Source organism: Bacillus rossius, chromosome 11 (genome assembly GCF_032445375.1).
Source record: "Bacillus rossius redtenbacheri isolate Brsri chromosome 11, Brsri_v3, whole genome shotgun sequence".
NCBI lineage: Eukaryota > Metazoa > Arthropoda > Insecta > Phasmatodea > Bacillidae > Bacillus > Bacillus rossius.
This window is the reverse complement of record NC_086338.1, coordinates 55,234,879-55,258,528: the sequence shown is the minus strand read 5'-3', so window position 1 is coordinate 55,258,528 and position 23,650 is coordinate 55,234,879. Positions and strand designations below refer to the sequence as shown.

Genomic DNA, 23,650 nt, shown 5'->3' with positions numbered 1-23,650 from the left:
GCTGGGTTGTTCTGGCCATCCCCAGATATATGAGGTCGTAACTGCGATACATTGTAATTGCCGATAACTCGTTCATTCTCAATGTTCGACAAACGGTAGCAATTATCCCTAATTACTACTGTGAATTTGTAAGGTCTGTCATATAATAGAAATTGTTTTTTAGTAATATACTTTCCAAAACTTAACGATATTTGGTCTTGATTAGTTGCATCCTTTTAGCAGGCCAAGGTCGAATGTACCTAAATAGACGCGGGATTATCCTATTTCAGTTAGGTGGATATGGACCTGCCTCAAAACCTCACTGTAATGGAGAAACAGACGTGTTGTTTGGGAGTGGTACCACCGTGCTGTTGAGTTGCAACTGGCCTTTCATATCGTGAACCATCTCGCCTCGTTTGTTCTCGTGCTGATTATCATGTTTCAGCAGCTTGCCCACTGTTTTCAAAAGAAGGGTAAAAATATTTTGAGTTTATAAGTGTTGCGTAGACACTAAGTGATTTGTGAATGGTAGCTGACTGGTCTTGTACAACTTCTCTGGACTCCTTTTTGTTCACCCTATGGTTAGTGATTTCCTGTGCTTTCTTTGTTGTATGATTCAGCTCGGAAAAGCGACAGTTGTCCCGTTCACTTTATACACTACAAAATTATTTTAATTTTTTGGCAGAAAAACCTCTTAGCACGAAACTATTAAAAAGTGTTTAATGTTTTAACTGTACATATTGTACAGCACACCCCAATGTTTAAAATTATTCAGGAAATTAATTAAGGTGTTGCAAAGGAAGTAAAAAGTCAATGGTAAAGACATGTATCATTACAAGTTAACGTATATTTTAAACAGTTAAAGATTTACAACTCTGAAGATTGTTCAACAAAACATTGACAAACAAAGTAAACTATTTTTTTTTAACATTTACACATATACTAAACAGTACAAAGAAAATAACATCCCATTAATATGTAACACTATTACAAACAAAAGATATATATACAAATTAAATAAATAACTGACTTTAACATAAAATTATCGGCATTAATAACAAAAATACACACACACAGAAGTTCTATCAATGTTACTTAATTTCTTAAACAAGTAAAATTTTAGATTTTAGAATCTAAGGCATTGAAAAACACAGAACATGATATAAAAAAATTATCATAATCAGTCATCACATGTCTTATCACTGCCAAATGCATTATGAATATATTAATTAAATACAATTTACAAAATAAAGCTGAAACACAACAAAATATAGGTAATCTGGTTATTGTTTGCAAGTTTTATAACCTCACCTCCAAAAAGAGTCAAACATGTTTTATCCGTTCCAGCTATATCGAAAACTTAACTTTGAATAAATTAATCAATATTACCATAAACACACAAAATATGACTTTAATTTAGCCTGGGATACACCCACTACAGCTGAAAGCATATGTATCACCACAAGTACACATACTTTATACCACTTACTGTCAAAGCATTTATTTCAAGCAAGACCTAAATCTGCTTTCAATTCATGATGACCGTATCACTACTGCAACTAAATTAAAATTTTTCTCTAGTATTATCAAAAAACATATTTTACAACAAACCTGATATCTCAAAATGCAAATGATTTCTAAATTTTAATCTAAACGTCAACAGTACACAACAACAGCATTAAAAATTCAAACACTGCAATGTACTCTTAGTTTTCAATATTTCTCTAATGCGAAACATTGTTTTAGTTTACGTTTACAAGCAGCTCATTACTGTTTGAACGTGGTTGGCTAGATCACGAACAATGTGAGTCCGTACGCTATGTTTGTTTTACGACACTTGGGCACGAAGACCAATTCAACTCGATTGTCAAGCCCGCAGTACAAGAGTCAACAAGCCTAGTACAGAACTTACTACTCAAGTAGTCAATCTAGCTACACTGGCCAACATTTAAGTACCCCCGAGTCCTGTAATTATTACCATTAAAAATTTGCACATTTACATCATCACGCAAATCTCGGCATAAAGGTTCCACAAAGTTGGGCAACAGCACACAATTTCGGGGGTTCAAAACTTTACGTGATCCGCCCCAGAAAACTGATGCTTGTCACACTGTTACATTGCCAACCGTCCGTACGACTGACTGTCGGTACTACGGTACGACTATTGTGTATTATATTTTTTGAGATTGTTAAACTTAAAACTCTACCACTTGCTTGGTTAAGTTTTCCAGCAAGAGATTTGGGTAAGACAAGCAAATAGGAATTTTAAAAATTACTGATAATGTCATTTGTTGCAGGAAAAAGAGCATCTGGGTTTAAAAACAATCTGCTTTGACACTGCAAAAATAAGTAGCAACAGTACACTAGAAGAACACTTAAACGATAATCAAAAACAAAATTGAGCTGCAACCATTACTATAGTTTTATTTTAAGTACAGCCTGTTTCACAACACATACAAGTCGGGGTGGGTCATGGCTCTGGGTTGAACGTCTCCTCAACGTCTAGACGGACAATGAGTGAAACTAAGAGACAGAGCAGGGATGGAATGTACTCATAAGAGAAGCGGGAATACCCCAAGGAAATAATGATTAAAAAAATTGGGAAGGAACGCTGGTATGTACTTGTTGAATGATGGACACGTACAGAAATTAAAACAATTATTTTCTGCAGACGCAACATTTACATGGTCCTATCAGCTTCCCCGAGCTGCGATGGTCAGCGGAGGATCGTGATTTGGTGGATTATAAATCGTGACTAGTTAAGTATTTAAAGATGTCAATGAGATTGGTGGATTATAAATCGTGACTAGTAAGTATTGAAAGATATCGATGAGTTTCGTGCATACACATGTTTGGCATCTAGCATCTTGAAGAGCCGACTCAACTTTTGTACTGAAGAATGCCTCCCTCTGCAGAAGACACCCAGACAGTGTCACCAATAAATCACATCCAATGCCCCATGAAGGTCTATTCTAACTTCCCCTCGAACAGGACCGTGTGTGAAGATTGGACACGAAGCTAATGACGACTGTACAGAGATGCAACAGCCACGGTGGCACGGCAGTAAACAGGAAATCGTAGCAGCTGCGTTAAGACCTTCTGACAGTAGTTTCACTTCTGTGATTAAGTCAGTACAGAATGTACATGGATTACTTCTTATAATTTTCTTTCCTGGCTCCCACAATTGCTTAACATACCATAATGTCAATACTTGTGAGCAGTCCAATTGTGAAGAGTTTTTTTTTATATTAAGTCATAAACGAAATTTTACAATGAATAAAATTCCAAATTGATCACCTATTTCACACAATAACCCTTGTGGGAAGCAAAATGAGAAACCGAAAGAAGCATTTTTTTTTGTTAAGACCTTCTCAACACTCCCTAACATGACAACTTGAAACAAACCAAAATTACTTTCCAGGAATAGCCTTCAAATTCTAAGCAGCTTCAATAAAATACCTACAAGACAAGTAAAACAATTTTTTATATATATATATATATATATATATATATATATATATATATATATAAGAAGCAGTACGTAGTAATAGATAATCTCCTCAAATTAAGACCGGAGTGGTTTGGACAGATAAATGCGCTGACCACCAATAAAACAACATGACCAAAACCTGCTAGGCAGTGCTGTATTGTTGGAACTATCAGTCAAACTAACACATCAACAATAACATTCACTTTTTGAAAAAAATATTTATTACAAAAACTGAAGTGAATATTGGACTCATATGTTAATTTTGATTGTGAGACTAACAACTAAAATATATAAGTGGATTAAATTGATGACCTCTTAGTTTAAAGTACATATTGTAAAATTGGTGAGAGTAAAAACATAGAAAAATGCAAAAATTGTTCCTGAAAAAGAAAAATCACCACACTACCTTAAATATCAAAACTTAGATATTCTTTAGTTCAAAAGTTTCCAGCTTTGCCACGTATGTAATGCAACAAATCATTTACTATTTATACCATTTCTTCCACACAGATCTAGTTCAGTTGAAAACAGGTAGAGGTTTAGGGGCTATGCACTTAATTTTTTTTTCACTAATATTTAGCACCCTCCGCTAATATTTGTGTAACACATAACCAATACACACAACATACCACAAAACTAATACACTGCAAATGACATAAAATTAAATCTGAGATTAACAAACACTTTGACGAAAATCCTTAATCTGATAGAAAATAAATATCTCCATCTTCCTCGTATTGCACATGTTTACGACCAGGCAACTTAGACTAGGAACTTGCACAAATTATAGCCATGCTAACAAAAAAAAAAACAGCTGCCAATGACTACCTAAATCCATCAGTCCAAAAGCTGCCATCATTCGGGTGAATCGTACACAACAAGCTTGAGATGATTTGGAACTTTAATATAATTATTTTCAGGAAATAAAGTCACTAAAGTACATGTAAAGAAGAGCTTATTTACAATATTTCCAACTGGTTCCAAAACGTTCTGATTTATCTATGAGTAACGTGAAAGTGATATTTATGAAGGAAAAGAAAATTGTCAGGGATCATGGGCTAAGGTTACTAAAGGCCCCCAGCACATGATCGTCTGAACTGTCAGTCGGAACTTACCAGTCGGAACTGATCGCTTCCCAATCGGACTGTGAGCTCGAGAGCACCCAGTCCAAACTGCCGAGTGTGGGAACAGCATCTCACCAGTCCAAACTGCCGAGTGTGGGAACAGCATCTCACCAGTCCAAACTGCCGAGTGTGGGAACAGCATCTCACCAGTCCAAACTGCCGAGTGTGGGAACAGCATCTCACCAGTCCAAACTGCCGAGTGTGGGAACAGCATCTCACCAGTCCAAACTGCCGAGTGTGGGAACAGCATCTCACCAGTCCAAACTGCCGAGTGTGGGAACAGCATCTCACCAGTCCAAACTGCCGAGTGTGGGAACAGCATCTCACCAGTCCAAACTGCCGAGTGTGGGAACAGCATCTCACCAGTCCAAACTGCCGAGTGTGGGAACAGCATCTCACCAGTCCAAACTGCCGAGTGTGGGAACAGCATCTCACCAGTCCAAACTGCCGAGTGTGGGAACAGCATCTCACCAGTCCAAACTGCCGAGTGTGGGAACAGCATCTCACCAGTCCAAACTGCCGAGTGTGGGAACAGCATCTCACCAGTCCAAACTGTCAGTCTATCAGCCGAGTGTCACGGCAGACATCTTTGTATGTATTCTTTGAACTCTTTGCTATTTTTTTCCCCCCCCCTTCTTTTTTTTCTAACTGAAGGTGCAACTGCAACAGCAACATACAAAGTTTCTTCCGTATTCCACGATGAGACAACACATCCAATGACGACAGCAGCCACAAAACTGACCGTGTGAGCAGGAGGGCCTCAGTCCAGTCCAAACCGTCCGTTCGAGCTGAGCAGTCTGAAGGTTGCTGGAATGATAGTGTGCGGGGATAGTGTTACAACTAGAGGCAATAATTCAAATTTTCCTTTTTTTTCTTCAAACGAGTTTGTTTTTAACTCAAGATTTACGAATTATTACTAATGTTGTTGATAATGGATTACTTTAAACCAATTAAAGATTTTCCAAGTTTTGACATTATAAATGTTTCTCGGACAACGGGTGAAAATGCTGCAGAAAGCAAGGGGAAACGGGCAGTCTCGCCACTAGTTACGAGAGCGCTGCGGCACGCTACTGCTCGCCCGCCCCGCGGGGCTCCGTCTCGGCCGGCTGCCCCTCCTCCACGGCCTCCTGGGGGCAGTCGGCGGGGGGCGGAGCCTCGCCCTCGGGACTCTGCGGGGCCGTGAAGGTGTTCCACCAGCTGCTGAGGGCCCCCTTCGCCTGGGACAGCGCCCCTCCTGCCGGCAGACGCGCGGGTTCCCGGACCACCAGGGACCATTCAGAGTACCGTCATCTCCCTCTTCACACTCATAATGATATTATTTATAGACTTACAACTAGAGACCAGAAAAATTCGCGGGTTCAATGACCTCCAGGATAGACTCCGATATCCTCTAGACACTCGGGCAAATGCCACCTGTTCATTGGCTGTCGACTTGTGAGTCGTCTGGACTGGGTGGCCTGTGATTCGATACTTCTATGAGTGAGGGGTCTCTGATTGGCCCTCAGTCCTCCAGATTAACAGTGAACCAATGACAGAAGCAGCACTAAGGTATAATTATTTGAATTTAAGCATAACACGAAATGAACCCGCGAATTTTTCAGGTCTCTACTTATAACAAACTACAAATAATTATTTATATTTGAATTCCAACAGTGTTTGATTATAAATTCTGATTTATGTCTGTCATATCTATATCATTTTTCCTTCAATTGTTCTCTCAACATTTAAATAATAATATGATTTTACCTATATGTTTTATATGTTACGTGTTATGGACATGGTTCTTTAACCTTTGTTAGTGTTTTTTGTCTGTTTTGTTATCATCACTGCTAGTGTGTGGTGCTCTTGCGCTCGTTTGCTGGCCACCTGCAGATGTTTTCCTCCTACGGTACCGACGGAGGTGGGAGTCCATACACCGGCAGTGATAACTGTGTAACTGTGTTCCTGTTATTACATGTAGTGCCCGCCACTAAGGTCTACGACTGTTGGTGGGCATGTGACAAATTCCAAATAAATAAATATTTAAAAAATAAAATTATCCGCGGGCGGATGATCCGCGCATGCTACGAAAAAATACAGCACATATGTAAATCTGTCTTTTATTACAAGTGAGCAAATTTGAACTCTACTGACGAGTGTATTGTGTGCAGTTTACAGTAAAATGCCACAGGCCTTCTCGGAACTCACGCAGTAGGGATGGCATGCGTTGCTATTTTTGTCTCTGTCGCGCTTTGTTTCTTGTCGTATGGTTGCTTTTTTAGTGTATAATGAAGTCTCTGAGTATGAAGTAAGTACCGAGCACTTTTATGTTTACATTACTGAAATATATTGTATGTTAATTATTCAATAAAATACTAAAATTTTAGCATCATTTAAAATTTTTTACTCTTAATTGTAACTTATACTGTACATAAATTGTTAAATTTTTAAGTTGAAATTAATGTTTCCTTTTTTGTTTCCCATTTTCGGCTCTTTTTCAGATTATCCGCGATTTTCAGAATCCGCGGTGGCCCTGCCACTTTATTTTGCGGATAATCGGGAGTATACTGTACTAGAACAATACAGCTAAGGCAGACAAGCAAAAATTTTAAATCATAAAAAAAAAACAGTTTGTGTGAGAATTCCCGGTAGTAATATTACCGCCTTAACTGTTGTGCACAATCGTAATTTCACTGACTGTACACAGAGCACGTGTTTGCTGGGACTGTACAGTTGACACAAAAAGTCATGCCTCGTGGTGAGGAGTTGACAGGTGACTTACCTATGTTTCAAAACATGCTTAGTTCAATATAACGGACCACATCTCTGTACGTTATTCTGGATCTTCTATGGTTCCAATCAATCTGACTTGACTTTCTACTGTAGTTAAATGATGTTAGTTTATATTAATTTAAAACATTTTTTAAAATCAATCTCTCATAAAGAACATACCAAAATACATATTAATGATCGTAATCATAGGTCACAAGGCAAATAGCTTAACAAACCTAAGGGAAAGATTTTGCCTTTTTTGTTTCAACATTAACCCTCTAACTTACATAACTATCAACACTGTAATTAGTATATTAAATTCCCATAGTAATATAAATATATTTCGTTAATAGATTATTCTTTATATGTGTAAAAATACAACTCCCTTTTTATTATTACTTCCCTAAATCCGCTGTTTATTGTTTGCATCACTTGACAAGAGTTGGAATTTAACTATGAACTGTCAAAGCTTCAATATATTTCCAGGCAACGTGTTCTTCTGAACTATAGCTAGAAGAATGTGTAAACACAGGCCCTGAGCGCTGTAGGAGGAACAACCAAGGCTGGGTCGACGACACTTGGGTTGCTGCTGTTAACCTATCTATGTCGGTACCGGTGCCACATTTTCACGTAGCGGAAGCACGAATGCAAAACACGGCGAAGGCAGCGACGTAGCGCGGACAGAAATGGGAGAAAACGGCCAAAAGCGGAACCGGCCGAGGGAACACTCACCGACCGCCCGCCCCGTCGTCGCAACGGCGCGTCCCGTCGACGCCATGGCCTGGTTCAGCTTGCGGCCACCTTCCGTGTTCTGCATCGTGCTGTCGTCAAGCAGAGAGCCCCGGTGAGACACTCTCGACACTCCACAACCCACCCAGTAAAACATGCTGACCTATAACCCTTTTTTAAAAATTTTTTGACGTGACGTCTAATAAATCGATGAACGCCAACTGCACACACAAAAAGTGTCCCGTTACGCACATTGTTCCGTTACGCTGTGTCCCGTTACGCTCATTGTACGCTTGCGCCGCATCTATCTCTATTCCACTCGACTGTTTATAAAGTGAAGTGAAAAGTTAATGTGGTTTTCATTGCTTATTACAACAACAATTTCAGCAATAAAGGTTAATTATTCTTGCATTTTAAAAATCTGATTACTAGTATAATTTCAACTATTTATTCTTTTATTATTAAAATAAAAATGATTCAATTTTATTCATAAAGTATGCAATTATTTCATCAATGTTTTGTTATGACGTTGTCACGTTAAACTATCATCCGTAAACCGACTTTACAGACAACCAATTTTTTTTGGGTCAAAATTAACTGGAAATTTGACCTCGGACATCTGCGTCTTTCCACGGTCACGCAGGCCTGTGCAAATACTATTTTTTTTTTTAATGCAAAGTGAATATCAAATTTAATGTTTAAAATATCCTCAAAGTCGAATCGAATTGCGAATATAGTTCTCAGCAAGGTTGTATTACAATAATTATTATATAAAATACTTGATTAAGATGAAATCATAGCGGAGTAGAAAAAAAAATTGAAAGAATATTCACATGGTTAAGAAAATTTATTCTCTTTCAGAAATTATGATAACTCAAGATAATTTTTTTCAGTTACTACCCACAAGCAAAAAGACACATTCAGTTAAAAGTGAAGAAAATGTATTTGAGTAAAAGTTAACTCAATTTAAGATAATTATTAAATAAAAAGCTATCTTAAAAATAAGAAAACTCAACAATTCAAATCAACTTCAAAAGTAATAAAACGTAGGGATGGGCCAAACTAATCCTTAGTATTCAAAGGATTCAATATTCATGGAAAAACATTTAAAGAAAAATATTTGAGGAAATAAAGTCAATTAAAAAATTCAACACTGATAGTCTCTGAAGTTTACACGGTCAATATTTTTCATCATACTTAACCTGTTACCATTCCCCTAGATATGTTCTTTTAGTATGTAATTATATAAATAAAATTTTAATATGTATTGATTGTGGAAACTGAGGTGAAAAATAAAACACATAACAGGTTAAATGTTTCAACTCCATTGTTAATATTTTTAATTTCTTATACATTATTTTATGTATAAGCTATAAGATAATACATTTGGATTTGAAGGGTATATTCAAAGCACTCTTTGGGATTCGAATTTGAAAATTGGATTAGAGAAGAATGGGATTCGACCCATCACGATTTGAAGGGTATATTCAAAGCACTCTTTGGGATTCGAATTTGAGATTTGGATTAGACGAGAATGAAATTTGACACATCATTAAGTAAAAGGTTTTACTGTGGCAAAGCTCTCAAGTGAAACATTTTACTTTTTGATTCCCTGAAAATTTCATGTTTTTTGTATTTGGAAAACGTGACCGACCAGAGTCGCACAGAAAGTGTCGGACACAAACACCAAACGCGGACGGGCAGACTCCGCCAGCCACGTCCCCGGTATCTCCTGTTTTAGTTTACCACTCGGCCTGGAACTGCGGCACATGTCGTGCCACAGTAGCTTGCGAGCCGGTGGACAGACAGTTTCTCAACAAAACATGCAACACTCAGCATGTCACCGGTAACAGTGGTCGGATTTCCTCCAAGTTTTATTCACGCATAACATTTTAAATTTCAATGCTACAAACGCAAAGGACAATGCCTGACACCAAACTATGAAGCGGCCCAGCTACCACGCCATTTAAAAACCCACTCGAGACATACGAGTGGGGGTCTGTTTACTACAAGAATTTCAGGACACCCTGGGGGCGGATGGGTAGTTCTGTTTCCGTATTTAGTTTCTAAACTGGATTTTTAGGAGAGTGAAAAGAGCTAAAACGCGTTTTCAGAATTATTTTTAGACATGAAACGCCTGGTAAAGAAGTCTTGAAAGCACGCAAGGGTTTTGCATTACACCTTTATCTTCATTTCTACGCCATACAATGTTTTCTTATGCACGACGAGAAGACCGCGTGCCAGTACAGAGTCATGTGCTTAGAGGCGACACTGCGCTAGAAGCACCAACGAGCATCGCACTTATCATCCCACCTCACCGACACAGATACGCCCGTGACTAGGCGGGCTTCCTTTACAACTTTTTTCATGCGCAGCTGGTCAGTACTACGTAGAATCTGTTAAAAAATAAAATAAAATTTCTGTCATAACATCGCAAGGGTGAAATATTATTTCGAGTTGAATAGACACTCTGAAAAACGGTTGGGATAGCAAGGATATTTTTTTATGTACTGGACCATTCATTTAATTTAAAAATTGTAATTTTTGTTGCCCTCTGAGCCAGGGGCGCAACAAAAGGGAGGGGGGGGGGGCAAGGGTATTTTGCCCTCCCCCCCCCCCCCCCCCGCCTCTGAAACCTTTGAATGGGAGCAAACGGGGGCAAAGAAAGTGCTGTGTAATCAATTTTTAGATAATAAAACTGCTTAAATAGCACCATTTTCCACCTTGAAATACAAATTTTCCCGGGGGAGGACCCCCCGGACCCCACGCTTCAATAGGGGGGATCGATGATTCTTTATAAAAAGGTATATTGCCCCCCCACCTTTGGAAATTTAGTTGTTGCGCCTCTGCTCTGAGCATTTAACTTCATCACGCCCTGCAGCCGAGAGGACCGCGGCGAGGGGCACTCACTGGGACAGGCGCAGCTTCATGTCCTGCACGGACAGCTGGCCGGCGAAGGGGTGACCCGGGTTCAGGTCCCAGATGCCGCCGTGCTCCGCGCTGGCCCACATCTTGTAGTTGTGCGTGGCCTTCCAGGCGGCCATGAAGTGGGCGTTGAAGTGCTCCGCCTCCCGGCAGCCGTCTGCCGGCACACGCAACATGCAGCCTCGTCCAGGAGGGAAGGTAGAAGAAAGAACATGGTAGGGTGTGGAAATATACATGACCACGGGTGAGAACAGAATAAACAAATTAATAAAGTGTGAGATAAAAGTATAAAAACAGAAATGAAACAATGTGAAACTTAGGAAACTAGATTGAATAAATGAAGTAAAATTAGACAAAATTAGGGGGAAAGAAGGAAGGGTTAAAAGAGAATTTCGGAGGAAGGGTAGGAGGAATGATGGAAAGAATAAGCAAAGGAATAAGGGATAAGAACGGAGGTGTTAGGAGAGATTAAATGAATGAATGATGATATGAGAAAGGAACACTTGACGGAATGGATGGCTGATTGGAACGAGAGTCCCAGAGAACACCCCATCAGCTCGCGGCATACCGGCCATATTTTCCGCTCGTTTGATTACCAGCCGGGTTGCCTCGGTGGAAGGCCTATGATCTGACCACTCAGCCACACGGCTTCAGGTGCTGAGCATGAAAGGAAAGGTGGTTATTTCAACAAACATATATATTTGATACATTTCCTGTCATGGATTTTTAAATTGGTGGCTGCCGAAATTGCTTTTATGTACATTTGAATGAAATTTGGTGTAATGGTAAAAATGATACAGTTTCGCTAGCTGGATGCTTGGCACAGAACAAGGAGGGAAATAAAGAAGTGCGACTCTTACAGTGGGAACTGAAAACCACGTTTCACGCGACATGTGTCGCTATCTGTTGGGCGGGCCCATAACTACCAGCAAATAAAAAAATCGGAACAGAGGTTCTCATAAAAAGTTTTTTTTAGTTAATACTTTTTTTTTTGTTCTATTAAGTTATCTCCTTGGCAGAGCAAAACTAATTTAATCAATGCGAAAACACTTAATGCTGTTTTGTACGTTACGTAATAAATAAAGGAGTAGGAGGTGCAAAAACTCATTGTATTACACACCACAAAATTAGTGGCTGCCTAAATGGAGTGAATTTTCACTGGTTTGTTTGCCTGATAATAGCTTAAACATTACTTCTCATAATAAATTAATGTAGTTATGTCAGTAATATATTATGAAAACTACTATCTAGCGGACGGGTCCATAACTACTTCAAAAAAAAAACTAGGTCTCAGTCTCGGTAATTAGAGTTTCTCCCCCATGCAGAGACACTGGGAGGGTCGTGACAGATCACGTGTGCTGGTGGTGAAAGCGAGGCGAAACAAATTGCACTGGGAAAAATTGCTCTTTTCAACGTGGCAATTATGAGATCAGAAAAATAAAGTTGGTATTTTAAAGGAGAGGGAGGGAGATATGAACAGGGAGCCATTTTGCTTTCAACTTGTTTTTTTCACGCTGTTGACTTTTCCATATTGGACGTTTGCCTTCTTTAAGACTTGGATCACACATTAAATGATTTGCCAAGTGTACGTTAATTGTGTTATTAGTCTCAGTCTCGGCTTTGAATATATATACTGTATATAAGTCGCGAGTGGATAGGATTTACTCTACGTTTTTCAGAAGCGCATGATGAGCAGCTTGGGAACTTCACCGCTGCAGTGCGCTGCCGTAACGCCCTGTATCGTCTTAGTTGTTATTCACACGTTAGAGCGCAGCACTGTCGCCCGCTGTCATTCCCCGCACCCCCCATCTATCATTCACTGCAGCTCATGGTCGTTCAACGTGAGGGGGAAGGGGTGTTTGAAGAGTTCGACACTTGTCCGCTAGGGACCACCACAAGTCGATGCCCTAGAGATGGTGGCGATTGCGGCGGTGAATTAACCAACTACCTCAAAACCGTATTATAAATTTTAACCTGGGCTGGCGACTTCTATACAGTATATATATTCAAAGGTCTCGGTAACTAGAGTTTGCTGGCCGGAGGCGAGCGACGGAAGCATACCCTGCAGCAGCGAGGTCCTCATGAGGCACAGCAGGTAGACGCGGAACTGGGCGCGGATCCACTCGTCGCCGCCCTCCCAGCCCACGCCGTCCAGGAACACGTCGTGCCGCTCCTCCGTCACGTGGCGCACCACGAAGTCAGCGAAGCGCAGGTCCTCGGTGGTGAGGTGCAGCTGCCGGCGGAGCTCGGCGTCCTGGGTCTCCACCCGGCCCCCCTCCACCTGCGCCGACGCCCGCGCCACGCTCCCGCTCTCCACGTTTCCTTCCAGATTCCCTGTTCGTTTCATTTTACACCTGAGGCAAAGCTTTAAAACATTGGAAGCTTAATATTTGCTCTTGAAAATATTTAGTTTCACTTTTCGTGTTCACACGTTTCGCTTGAATAAAGTTGGTTACTTAAAAAAATCAAAAGATAGAAATCCACTAAATACAAATATTATGCGTGATTAGTTTAAAATATTTATTAAATTATGTTCATTAATGTGGCCCGATTGGTTGATCAATCATTTTAAACATTAAAAACGTTTAACAATATTTTTTTTTTTTAACTTCAATCCCGTATTTAAAAAAGAAATTAGTGTAATACAGTTTATACCAAAAACGATATTTACAATTTGATTTGACTTCGCAAATATTTTGAACGTTCAATTTGATGTTCACTTTACATTAAAAAAAATTTAAAAAAAACTAGTATTCGCACAGACAATTGTAAGTAAGTTTCCTTACAAAAAAAATCTGAAGCATAAATTTTATTTGAAGCTGAAGTGAAACACCGGGACGCTCGGAAGCTCCGCCCGCCCCCCGCCCCCTCACCTCCACCAGGACGTCGGCCAGCTGCTTCTTCTGCTTGAACAGGATGTTGGTGGCCCCCACGACGTAGCCGCGCACGTTCACGTCGCTCAGCAGGTCCAGGTAGGGCAGCGACAGGTACGGATGGCACAGGTAGCCCTGCGCGACAGGCAACCCGCCCAGACGGTCCGTCCACTTTCCCCTCAAGCTATCCACGCAACTTCAAGGGTCAAGTGTCGAAAACGTGTAATAAAATTTTTTTACCTCAATTTTGTTGAGACATACACGGTCTATGATTAGGTGTCCACACAAATCTATGATAAAATTTCCCTGACTTTCCATGATCACAATAACAAATTTCCCACTTTTTTTTTAATAAACACCTATTTTGCAGTTTTCTAGAAAATAAATAAATAAATAAATAAATCCAATCTCCACCATCCCCACAGCTGGCCTGGTTCAAACAGAACCTCACATATGCCATTTTGTAATGTATTTGACTATGTACTAAACTTTTTTTTTATTATTATCTTTTACAGTCTTGTGTGATGTCAGACAGGAACATAATTAAACAAATAACTATCACTGGGAAATTTCAATGACTTTCTCAATAATTCACACCATTACCTGACCATTTTCAACTTCTCTGACTTTTCAGAATGTGGTCACTCTGATGTTAGATACAGCGGAACTTCGCCACTACAAGATCTGGCAACGTCGGAATATTTTCTCTTTAATGAGTACTCTACACAGGTGTGACATGAAACAGGATGACATTTTGAAACGCAGGATAGAAAAGGAAAGAATGCTATTGGATTCTGCAGCATGGTTCCTTCCTCTTTCTTCTCCTCTTCTATCTTGCAGCTGCTAGCAAAGGCAGCTCCCCTTCCCCCTCATCGCCCTTCAATAAGCTACACTACTTCTATTGCTGCAGTCTTTCTTTATTATAGTGATGGGATTTTCGATACTTCGATACCTCGATACCTTCGATACTTGACGGTATCGCAAAGTATCGAGTATCGAAACTGTAAGGTTTCGATACATTTTTTCGATACCGGAATGCTTGTTCATTTTTATTGAATTAAGCTTTGAGTCGCCATTGTACAAAATACAATGGTTTACTTTCCCGGAACATACACTTATAAAATCATTAATTTCCCGTTTCATACGTTTTTACGAAGCGGAAAAGTCCTAAAATTCACAATTTTTTTCTGTTGCCTAAAGTTGTTTGTAAAATGAAACAAACAAGCAAAAATATCTGATTTTCTTTTTACATTAGCCTAATTTTTTATTACTAATTTAGGCTTGGTGACTTCCCCCCCCCCCCCCCCCCCCCTCCAAGAAAGGACTTTAAACATTTTGTAAGGCCACTGTTTCTCATGTCAGCTTTACTTGATTATGGACTGTATTTTACATTTCTGGTGGTTTTATAATATGTATATATAATGATGAATTCATATCTTCCGTTAATATAATGCAATTATTTAAACATTATGTATTTAAGTTTAATCTGACATTGTGCTGGTATGATATATTGAATTTATATAGTTTAAAACTAATTTATATTATTTGTAATAATTGTCACTTAATGGGAAAATATTTTTCCCTGGAGGATCGAAAGTATCGAAGTATCGAAAGTATCGAACTGAAAAAACAATACAGAATCGAGTATCGAAAGTGTGGTATCGTCCCACCTCTACTTTATTAATACGTTCGCTTTGTAAATGACCGGTTTTGGGCACACATACTAACAAAAGTGGCACTAGAAAAATTCTTACAAATACCATATAAACATACTAATTTTTGAACAGTCAAACGATGATGCATTCTAAGACACTCAAACTTTGAACCTCTTGTAATATCTCGCACTGGTATAAACGTCCTAGAATGGTTCCCCAATATGGGCCACAACTGATTATTTCCTAAATCACGTGTCATGGTGTCACCGGTGACCCTACCGTCGAGATGTCAAGCCCACGTAAAGAGAACCACAGAGACCTGCGTGAAGATGGGGAGCGGCACGCCACACTGCTCCGCCGGCACCAGGGCCACGGCCGCCATGTTGCTCTGCGCGGCGCTGGTGTCGCAGATGGCCTCCGCACTGCCGTCGCGGTTCACCCCGGCCGCCGCGGGCAGCGCGATGCTCCCCAGGCTGCTGGAGCCCCGCAGCTTGTGTGTGCAGCCCGCGGACACCTCCATCCACCTGTCCTCCGCGGGCGTGCCTGCCGGTACACACGTCTGCCGTCACGCACCAGGATCATGCACCTGCCTACCGTCACGTACCTCCCACACACCTGCCTGCCATCACGCACCTCTAACACACCCGCCTGCCGTCACGCACCTCTAACACACCCGCCTGCCATCACGCACCTCTAACACACCCGCCTGCCATCACGCACCTCTAACACACCCGCCTGCCGTCACGCACCTCCCACACACCTGCCTGCCATCACGCACCTCTAACACACCCGCCTGCCGTCACGCACCTCCAACACACCTGCCTGCCATCACGCACCTCTAACACACCCGCCTGCCGTCACGCACCTCTAACACACCCGCCTGCCATCACGCACCTCTAACACACCCGCCTGCCGTCACGCACCTCCCACACACCTGTCTGCCGTCTCACACCTGCCTGCCGTCACGCACCTCTAACACACCTGCCTGCCGTCACGCACCTCCCAACACATCTGCCTGCCGTCACGCACCTCCCAGCACACCTGCCTGCCATCACACACCTGCCTGCCGTCACGCAGCTCCCAACACATCTGCCTGCCATCACGCACCTCCCAGCACACCTGCCTGCCGTCACGCAGTTATACTCGTAGTATAGCCACGTTTCTCAAACAACAAACAAGGAAACGACCAGAGACGTGTGTGTGTGGCAATACTGTACGATGTAGAACTTCCAAATCGGTTAAACACGTCGTGCGAGCATAGAACAAAGAATAATGTCAGCGAAAACCACAATGCAGTGCTTTTGTCGCTACACCAGTTTTGTGCATTAATTTCTACACTAGTCCATTGCAGTCATCTATGGCGCGTATCAAAATAAATAAGATGGCAGTTTGTGGGTGAATGGGGACGATTTTATCCATTTGTCGTTTAACGTGCCGGGCAGAAAAGTGTTCGTTCAAATTAATATTTATAGAATATTTTAAAAATTTGAGCAAGAAAATTTGTACTAGTGAAATTTTTTTACGTTATGTTATATGGACGTCTGACGGGACCAAAGGCATAGTTCGTAGAAATGGATTGTTCGCTCTAATGAAGTTCTTTAAAACGGTGTTTTACTGTAGATTAAAACTTATAATTAAAGCTAGTAAACAAAATGAGATATATTGTTAACAAGCCGGGTAGTATGAATGTTGCAACAGTGGTTGCCATTTAATCTAATGTAATCTAAGCGTGAGACAGACTGTAGTGAACGCAGCCAATGAAAACACTCAATAAGGAAATGGAGAATGTACCAATGTATAGAAACTGAATGAAATCGCAAGATTACTTGAATGCTAGCAGATAACAAGTTTCATAGCACATGCTTTGCGTCCTCTGAACTAAGAAGACAACACACTGCCGCGTACCTGGTGTGCGTTTCTCAGCGTCCGTCTTGACGACAGCATCCGTGGAAAGAACATCCTCGTTGCTAGAAATTTCTTTACCCACTTCCACGGCGTCGAACCGTTCGTGCCTGTCGTTCGACAAACCGACAACACTGGGCTGTTCGTCAACACTCGCTGGAACGTCTGTCTCCTGCCTCTCCACTATGCTTATTTCCGCCTTCCTCATGTTGCAAATGTCCCCTGGTACCGCCTCCGGACCGGGCACCACCTGGTCCCCGCTGTCGACAGGAACCTCCGCGAGTTCGGCAGCACCCGACGTCAGTTCGTTCCTCATCGACTCTGGCGAGAGCTTCTCCCAGTTGCCCGAATTAGCCTTCTTTCCGCTGTCCCCGCCGACAACGTTGTTGTAATCGTTGAACTCGGGAATCGGAGACATCGGCCTGGAAGGTCTGCAGACACGACGAAACCCAACTGTTAGCACGTCTAATTATATGAGCTTCAATCACAACTATACTCTTAATAGCACACATGTACAATGAACTCTTAAATATCTTGGAATTTCACATATCTTGAAACTCCACATACCAAACTTTGAAAAATATAAAAATTATGGCAAAAGAAGTTTCCTTTGTGGAAATATGCCTTGAGAAGTCCCATACACTGTGTCCATATTATTTTAATGGATTAACAGATTAAGCAAATCTTCAATACCACAAATGTCCTTTTTCAGAATCTGCATTCTAATTGCAAAATGAAAAACCTAACTATTCTTCGTAATCATATTTAATTTCTATTATTTTAGTCGAATGAAACTACCCAAGTTTTTAACAAGTACAAGTCATGCATACTGTGCGGGAACCTTCTTAGTTGTTTAGGCCCCGCTAGGGTAGCCAATTAAATATGTAGAGCTACTTTCGTGCTGCTTAGTAGGCTCCACACACACACTTAAACGTTGGGCTGAATAAAACTGTGTAATAAATTAGATTTCTTAAATTGTGTGACTCTTCACTGGTAATGTTGACATAAGGTAAGTCACAGTTAGGTGTTATTTGATTGATATGGAACATACATAAATACACACTGGAGTAGGTGGAATTACAAATAACACAACACAACACTGTGAATATTAAATATAGAATTATTTTATTTCCAATGTAAAAAAACGATTTAAAAGATTTCAATCTTATTAATATATTTAATTATTATTCATATCCAAAACAACAACCTAACTTAACGGTGACATCATAGTAATTCAATAAAAGTTCAATTACCAGGAGTTATGTTGCGCACATTTAAATATTTTCAAAAGTCTTAATTCGGGTTCGTTGACACTACACAGTTTTTAATTAATGTTTTTTTTTTTTAGGGAACTTAAATCAATTTACCTCGGCTAGATAGGTTCAAAATCATCGGCAGAGCTCAGAGCCTCTCATCTATAGGACCACTGAGTCTGTTAATTAATGTGTAAATTCGTAAAATTTATGTCCAAGTATTATTTAAATCCTCTATAAAGTCAATTTAATTCATGAAATCAATGTTTATAATAAGTTTCGGCGACGATGTGACGTAAAAACGGGAGTTTCGTGATTCGTGCATAAGATTAGGGCACAAAAAATCTGGGCACTTTTATTACTCACGTTAATCACTCCTATGATATTTATCTTTTTAGATAAATCCTATTTAAATGTTCTGAACTCCCTAATGGTTCATAATTATCATCCACTATCCGGGATGCCTGATGCTAGATAGCTAATTTTCAGGATTTAAATTCGCCGACGTCACGAAGTTGCCGCTCATTCAGCTGGCCATTGTAGAACTCTCTTTCTTACTAGTTTCCTCAAAATAACCAGTAAGACTCACTTTTAAATGGTGGCCCGTGATTGGCCAAAAGGACCGTTTCAGTTACCTAATTTCTTACCGAAAACGTAAACTCCGAACGCAACAATTGCGCGGATAACAAAATTTCACTTAAAATTCAAATACATAAATATTAAAATTAATAATTTACATAATAAAATTACGGCGTTAATTTTACCGTTTACAGTTTTCAAGTCCATTAGTCCTTAGAGGGGTATCAACAATACCTCGTTCAAATAGTCCGGTAAAAATCCAAAGAATCACTTTTCCATAGACATACATAACCAAATATTGCCGTTTCTGAAAATAAATGATATTATACATAGAGCAAACAAAAATAAAATAAATCGTAAATAATAATAAATAATTAAACTGTCAAAACAAACATGTTGCAGTACAGATTTTGCCGCCCTTGTCAATTACATTGAACAGTGCTCTTTGACCTGTTCAAAACGGTGCAATGTGATTGGCACTTCTCTTTCTCCGTCGCACAATACACAACACTCTTCGTTGCCTAGCAACGCGCGCACCAAACGACAAACAAAAAAAACAACTTGAGAGAGACTACCTCTCCTCGATTCGTTTTTTACCGTTGCGCGCCTGAAAATCGCGCCTTTTTAAACACTTTTTATCGGGTCGTCGCTGCTAACAGACCTGCGCGAAGAAGTTCACGGATTTTGCAGTGCAAAATCTTCGAAGGCTGGAACTGCTGCTGCTCTCCGACAGCTTCTGCCTTGAGCCGCTCCTGTTGAGAAGGACTCGGGAGGACTTACTTACTGTGAGTATGATTCACTAAAGGGATTCGAAGGGGTGCAATGTACACGTGAGTCAACAATAGGACGTTCTCCAGGTCACGTCACGGCAATGGGTCAACGTCCATCTGCGGTGATGACTGCATCCTTGCTGCGACTCCTCCTTCCTGCAGCGGACAGCGGCGTCGAGACGGCGCCTGTCCTCAAAACGACCAACAAACCTGGCCTGGTTCACCACGCGTCGACGGGGTCTGGCGTGGGGCGATGATGCTGTACCAGACAGCACGGCATCTGGCACTGCAGCTGACGTCATCAACTGCTGATGTGGCGGCGTCCAGCCGCCCTGCCTCACGACTACGCGCGAGACGGCGTCGTGGCGTCTGCGGTGCTGATTGCGTGGGGCGAGGTCACCACTTCCCACAAGGAAGCACTCGTCTATTCCCATCACTGTTAGGTACACAATCGTTGCGAACCGCACTACGTCTAGCTCACTCTGGTGTAACCTTCGCACCTGACTTAAGTATAGGTGTCCGGGTCTTAATCGATACCTTAATCACTATGTGCGTACTTGTACTCTTGCAAATACAAGTGTCTGCAGGCAATACAACTTGTGTACTTGCCGCGGAACACTATGACGTCACCGTTAAAACAAAAATATCTTAAATTAACCTTAAAATTCCTAGCTTAACATATAACATTCTCATTATTAACATCATTGTTAGAAAAAAAAATAAATAAATACTATTAATTATTAAATCTCAATTCTTGCATAACAATGCCTGGTTATCAATATCCATTAAATTCAATATTAGTACTTTGCTTGCTACTAACATATCACATTGTTAGTTCGTACTTGATTAGTATGCATCACAGTGCATTTGCTTGTTTGTGTTCTCATTTCATGAGATTTCATACATTTCACCACAACATTTCATTATAGCGTATCATTATTGAATATCAAACATCACATGTTTTGCTTTTCATTATAACATATTGATAGCTAACATAATTTATATTCATTACTCAATGTTTGTAACTTACATGTTTACATTTCATTATTAAAAATATTTGCATTTAACTATAGCATATTTAGCTTGCAATTTACATTTGCATTTCATCACACTTGTTAACATTTCATCCAAGAATATATATCATATCATGTACATACTGACAATTAATAGTTCATTGTTATGTTTACATAGTACATACTAGCAATTGATCATATAATATAACATTTATATATAACTATATATATATAATAACATTTACATAACATACCATTAACCTTTCATTATGTTTACAAGTTATACAATCAAAATTTCATAGCGTTTTTACACATTGTTTACATTATCTTCTCCTATACAGAGAAGTCGTTGGTTTACACAATTACTAACTTAGTAACTTTTTCAATTTCAGTCTGCTGTGCTCAGCTCAACAGCTGTAGAGGCTTTATCTTCCTCCTCTCATCTTCCATTACTGTGTTTTCATCCCGTAGCGGTCTCGCTGGGTTGAATAATGTTCACATTTCATCTCATCTTGGTTACTATCAGTAACACATGAGTCTTGTAATCTACTGAGGCTCCTGGCTTCAGTGTAGCTAAGGTTCCTTTTACAAATCAGCTGTTTCACAAACATGCTGTATCAGGATAGCTTTCAACATAGGGTATCACATGTTCAATATCTTTTTCATTTCTTTTTAAGAAAATTTTCTTGCTTCTTCAATTTTATAACTTCTGTTAGGCGAAGTTGCTTGTGGACACTTGTTTGCCGGAGTATCTTCACTTCTCGTGACAAAGGGCTTAGATCCTGAGTTTTTCAGATCCACATTCTTCGCTATTCTTCACATCATTCGAAGAATACTATTCAAGCAACTATGACAGTGATGCGAGTGAATAGTGTTGAGACGACGTAATTTTCTCGTATAGGGGCTTCTCCCAATAAATTCTTAAAAATCATCGATTTCAAATTTCAGTGTTTTCATTTCATAAAATATCAATGCCTTGACATCCAAAGTTTAATAAACTAAATATTTCAGCTAAATCTGATTGGATTTGTATGCGAAATGAGTGCATACTTTTCTAACCTGCATTCTGGGTAGAATGCAATCCTAAAGATCATTCTTTTCCCTAAATTCATCCCAGAAATGGTAATAAAATAGTGAAGTTTTAAAATCTTAGTGAGTTCTTCTATAAATATTAGAAAATTTAGTGATTTTCTATTTTTCATCATCAACATAACGACGCCTATTGGATTACTCAGCATCATCATTAAATCAAGGTAACCTGCATTATATTATTCTGCTTGTAGTTGCGAAGTGTTATGTGCTTTTAGAGATGCTTTGCATGCCAGTGTTTACATATGTCTACACAGCAGGATAGGGTATCATACCACATAGTTACATCGACACTAAATAAGCTTAATTTCTTCTCGTTTGTTAGTACACAGTACATACAGCTTCACATAGGTATAGGCTAGTCTAATGTTGTATATATATGTCTTAGTGACATTTGAGTTCATACTCATACGAGGAATTGTGCAAGCCAACTGATACATAAATACAATACACATTGTACACAGGTAGCTTCACAGGCTACAATAACATCTGTATGGGTGGCATTTCACTTCACCTCAAATACAGCAATATAGCGGGAATTACACTTCCGCATAACCACAGGGTAAATATCTGCATAGGTGGCATTTTACTTCACCTTTACACAGAAACAAGCGGGAATTACACCTCCGCTTAACATTACAAATTACAGTGGCTGCACTACGCCTCACATGGCGTACTAGATCACATAATCACAGTGACATACACTTACTCCTCTGTACAGTTCAGATCCTTGGTCTGAAACTTACACTTAGACTGCTCTCAGCTGTTTATGGTACTACACCTTGTACCATCACGAGGCATTCGCAGCTTAGGTCGGTACTGCTTACATAGTAGTAGGGCTCTTGTATTCCCTTAACTGCGTTATATTATAACGGCCTACTGGTCGGCCTGTTGCTGGCTCTGCTAGTGCATAGCAATTCTCTTGTACTATGTCTGTGATGACATAAGGACCTTCAAATAACAAAAACAATTTCTTGGTTACATGTTCCCAGGCCTTGCTTACCGGAGTTGTTTTCTTCAGTACCTGGTCTCCAATTTTAAATTTTGCTAATTTTGATGCTGGTTTCCTCTTGCGTCTGATGTCAGCTTCTGCTGTCAACTTCCTCTTCACTAGAGCTTCTACCTCTTCTCCTGTAGGTAGTTTTTCCTCTTCATTAGGGGTGTGTTCACATCGGGGTAAATATTTCGGGTTGATCGCCACCGATCTATTCAGGCTCATGGCTTCTCCAGGGGTAACTCCAATAGAACCATGTACAGTATGGTTAATAACGCACTCTACATATGGCAACTTATCTCGCCATGATTGCTGCGAGTTATGGCATAGCGTACGTAAAAGACTCCCTATTGACCTCATGAGTCTCTCCACAGGGTTACTTTGTGGATGTCGTACACTGATAGTTGTAGGTGTTGCACCTAATTTCCTGACTCCTGTTTGCCACAAATCACTGGTAAACTGGGTACCTCGGTCTGACAATACCACTTTAGGTAAACCAATTTCTTCAACGAAAGTTTTTAATT

General features: G+C 40.1%; 1 protein-coding gene and 1 long non-coding RNA gene across 2 annotated transcripts in view; one reads left to right on the top strand and one right to left on the bottom strand.

Annotated features, from left to right (window-relative positions):
- Positions 1-806: 806 nt before the first annotated feature.
- LOC134537033 (late secretory pathway protein AVL9 homolog) overlaps positions 807-23,650 on the bottom strand; it is a 35,970-nt gene continuing 13,126 nt past the window's right edge. The window contains exons 5-11 of the mRNA XM_063377233.1: positions 17,432-17,859; positions 15,846-16,069; positions 13,872-14,006; positions 13,060-13,279; positions 10,984-11,155; positions 8,077-8,165; positions 807-5,827 (exon numbers count right to left, since the gene is read on the bottom strand). Coding sequence (XP_063233303.1) covers positions 5,661-5,827; positions 8,077-8,165; positions 10,984-11,155; positions 13,060-13,279; positions 13,872-14,006; positions 15,846-16,069; positions 17,432-17,859 — 1,435 coding nt within the window. The 3' untranslated portion in view covers positions 807-5,660. The remainder of the gene's footprint in view (positions 5,828-8,076; positions 8,166-10,983; positions 11,156-13,059; positions 13,280-13,871; positions 14,007-15,845; positions 16,070-17,431; positions 17,860-23,650) is intronic.
- LOC134537034 (uncharacterized) lies at positions 19,256-21,985 on the top strand. The gene is made up of 2 exons (XR_010075916.1): positions 19,256-20,473; positions 21,839-21,985. It is a non-coding gene; the product is annotated as an uncharacterized LOC134537034 (long non-coding RNA).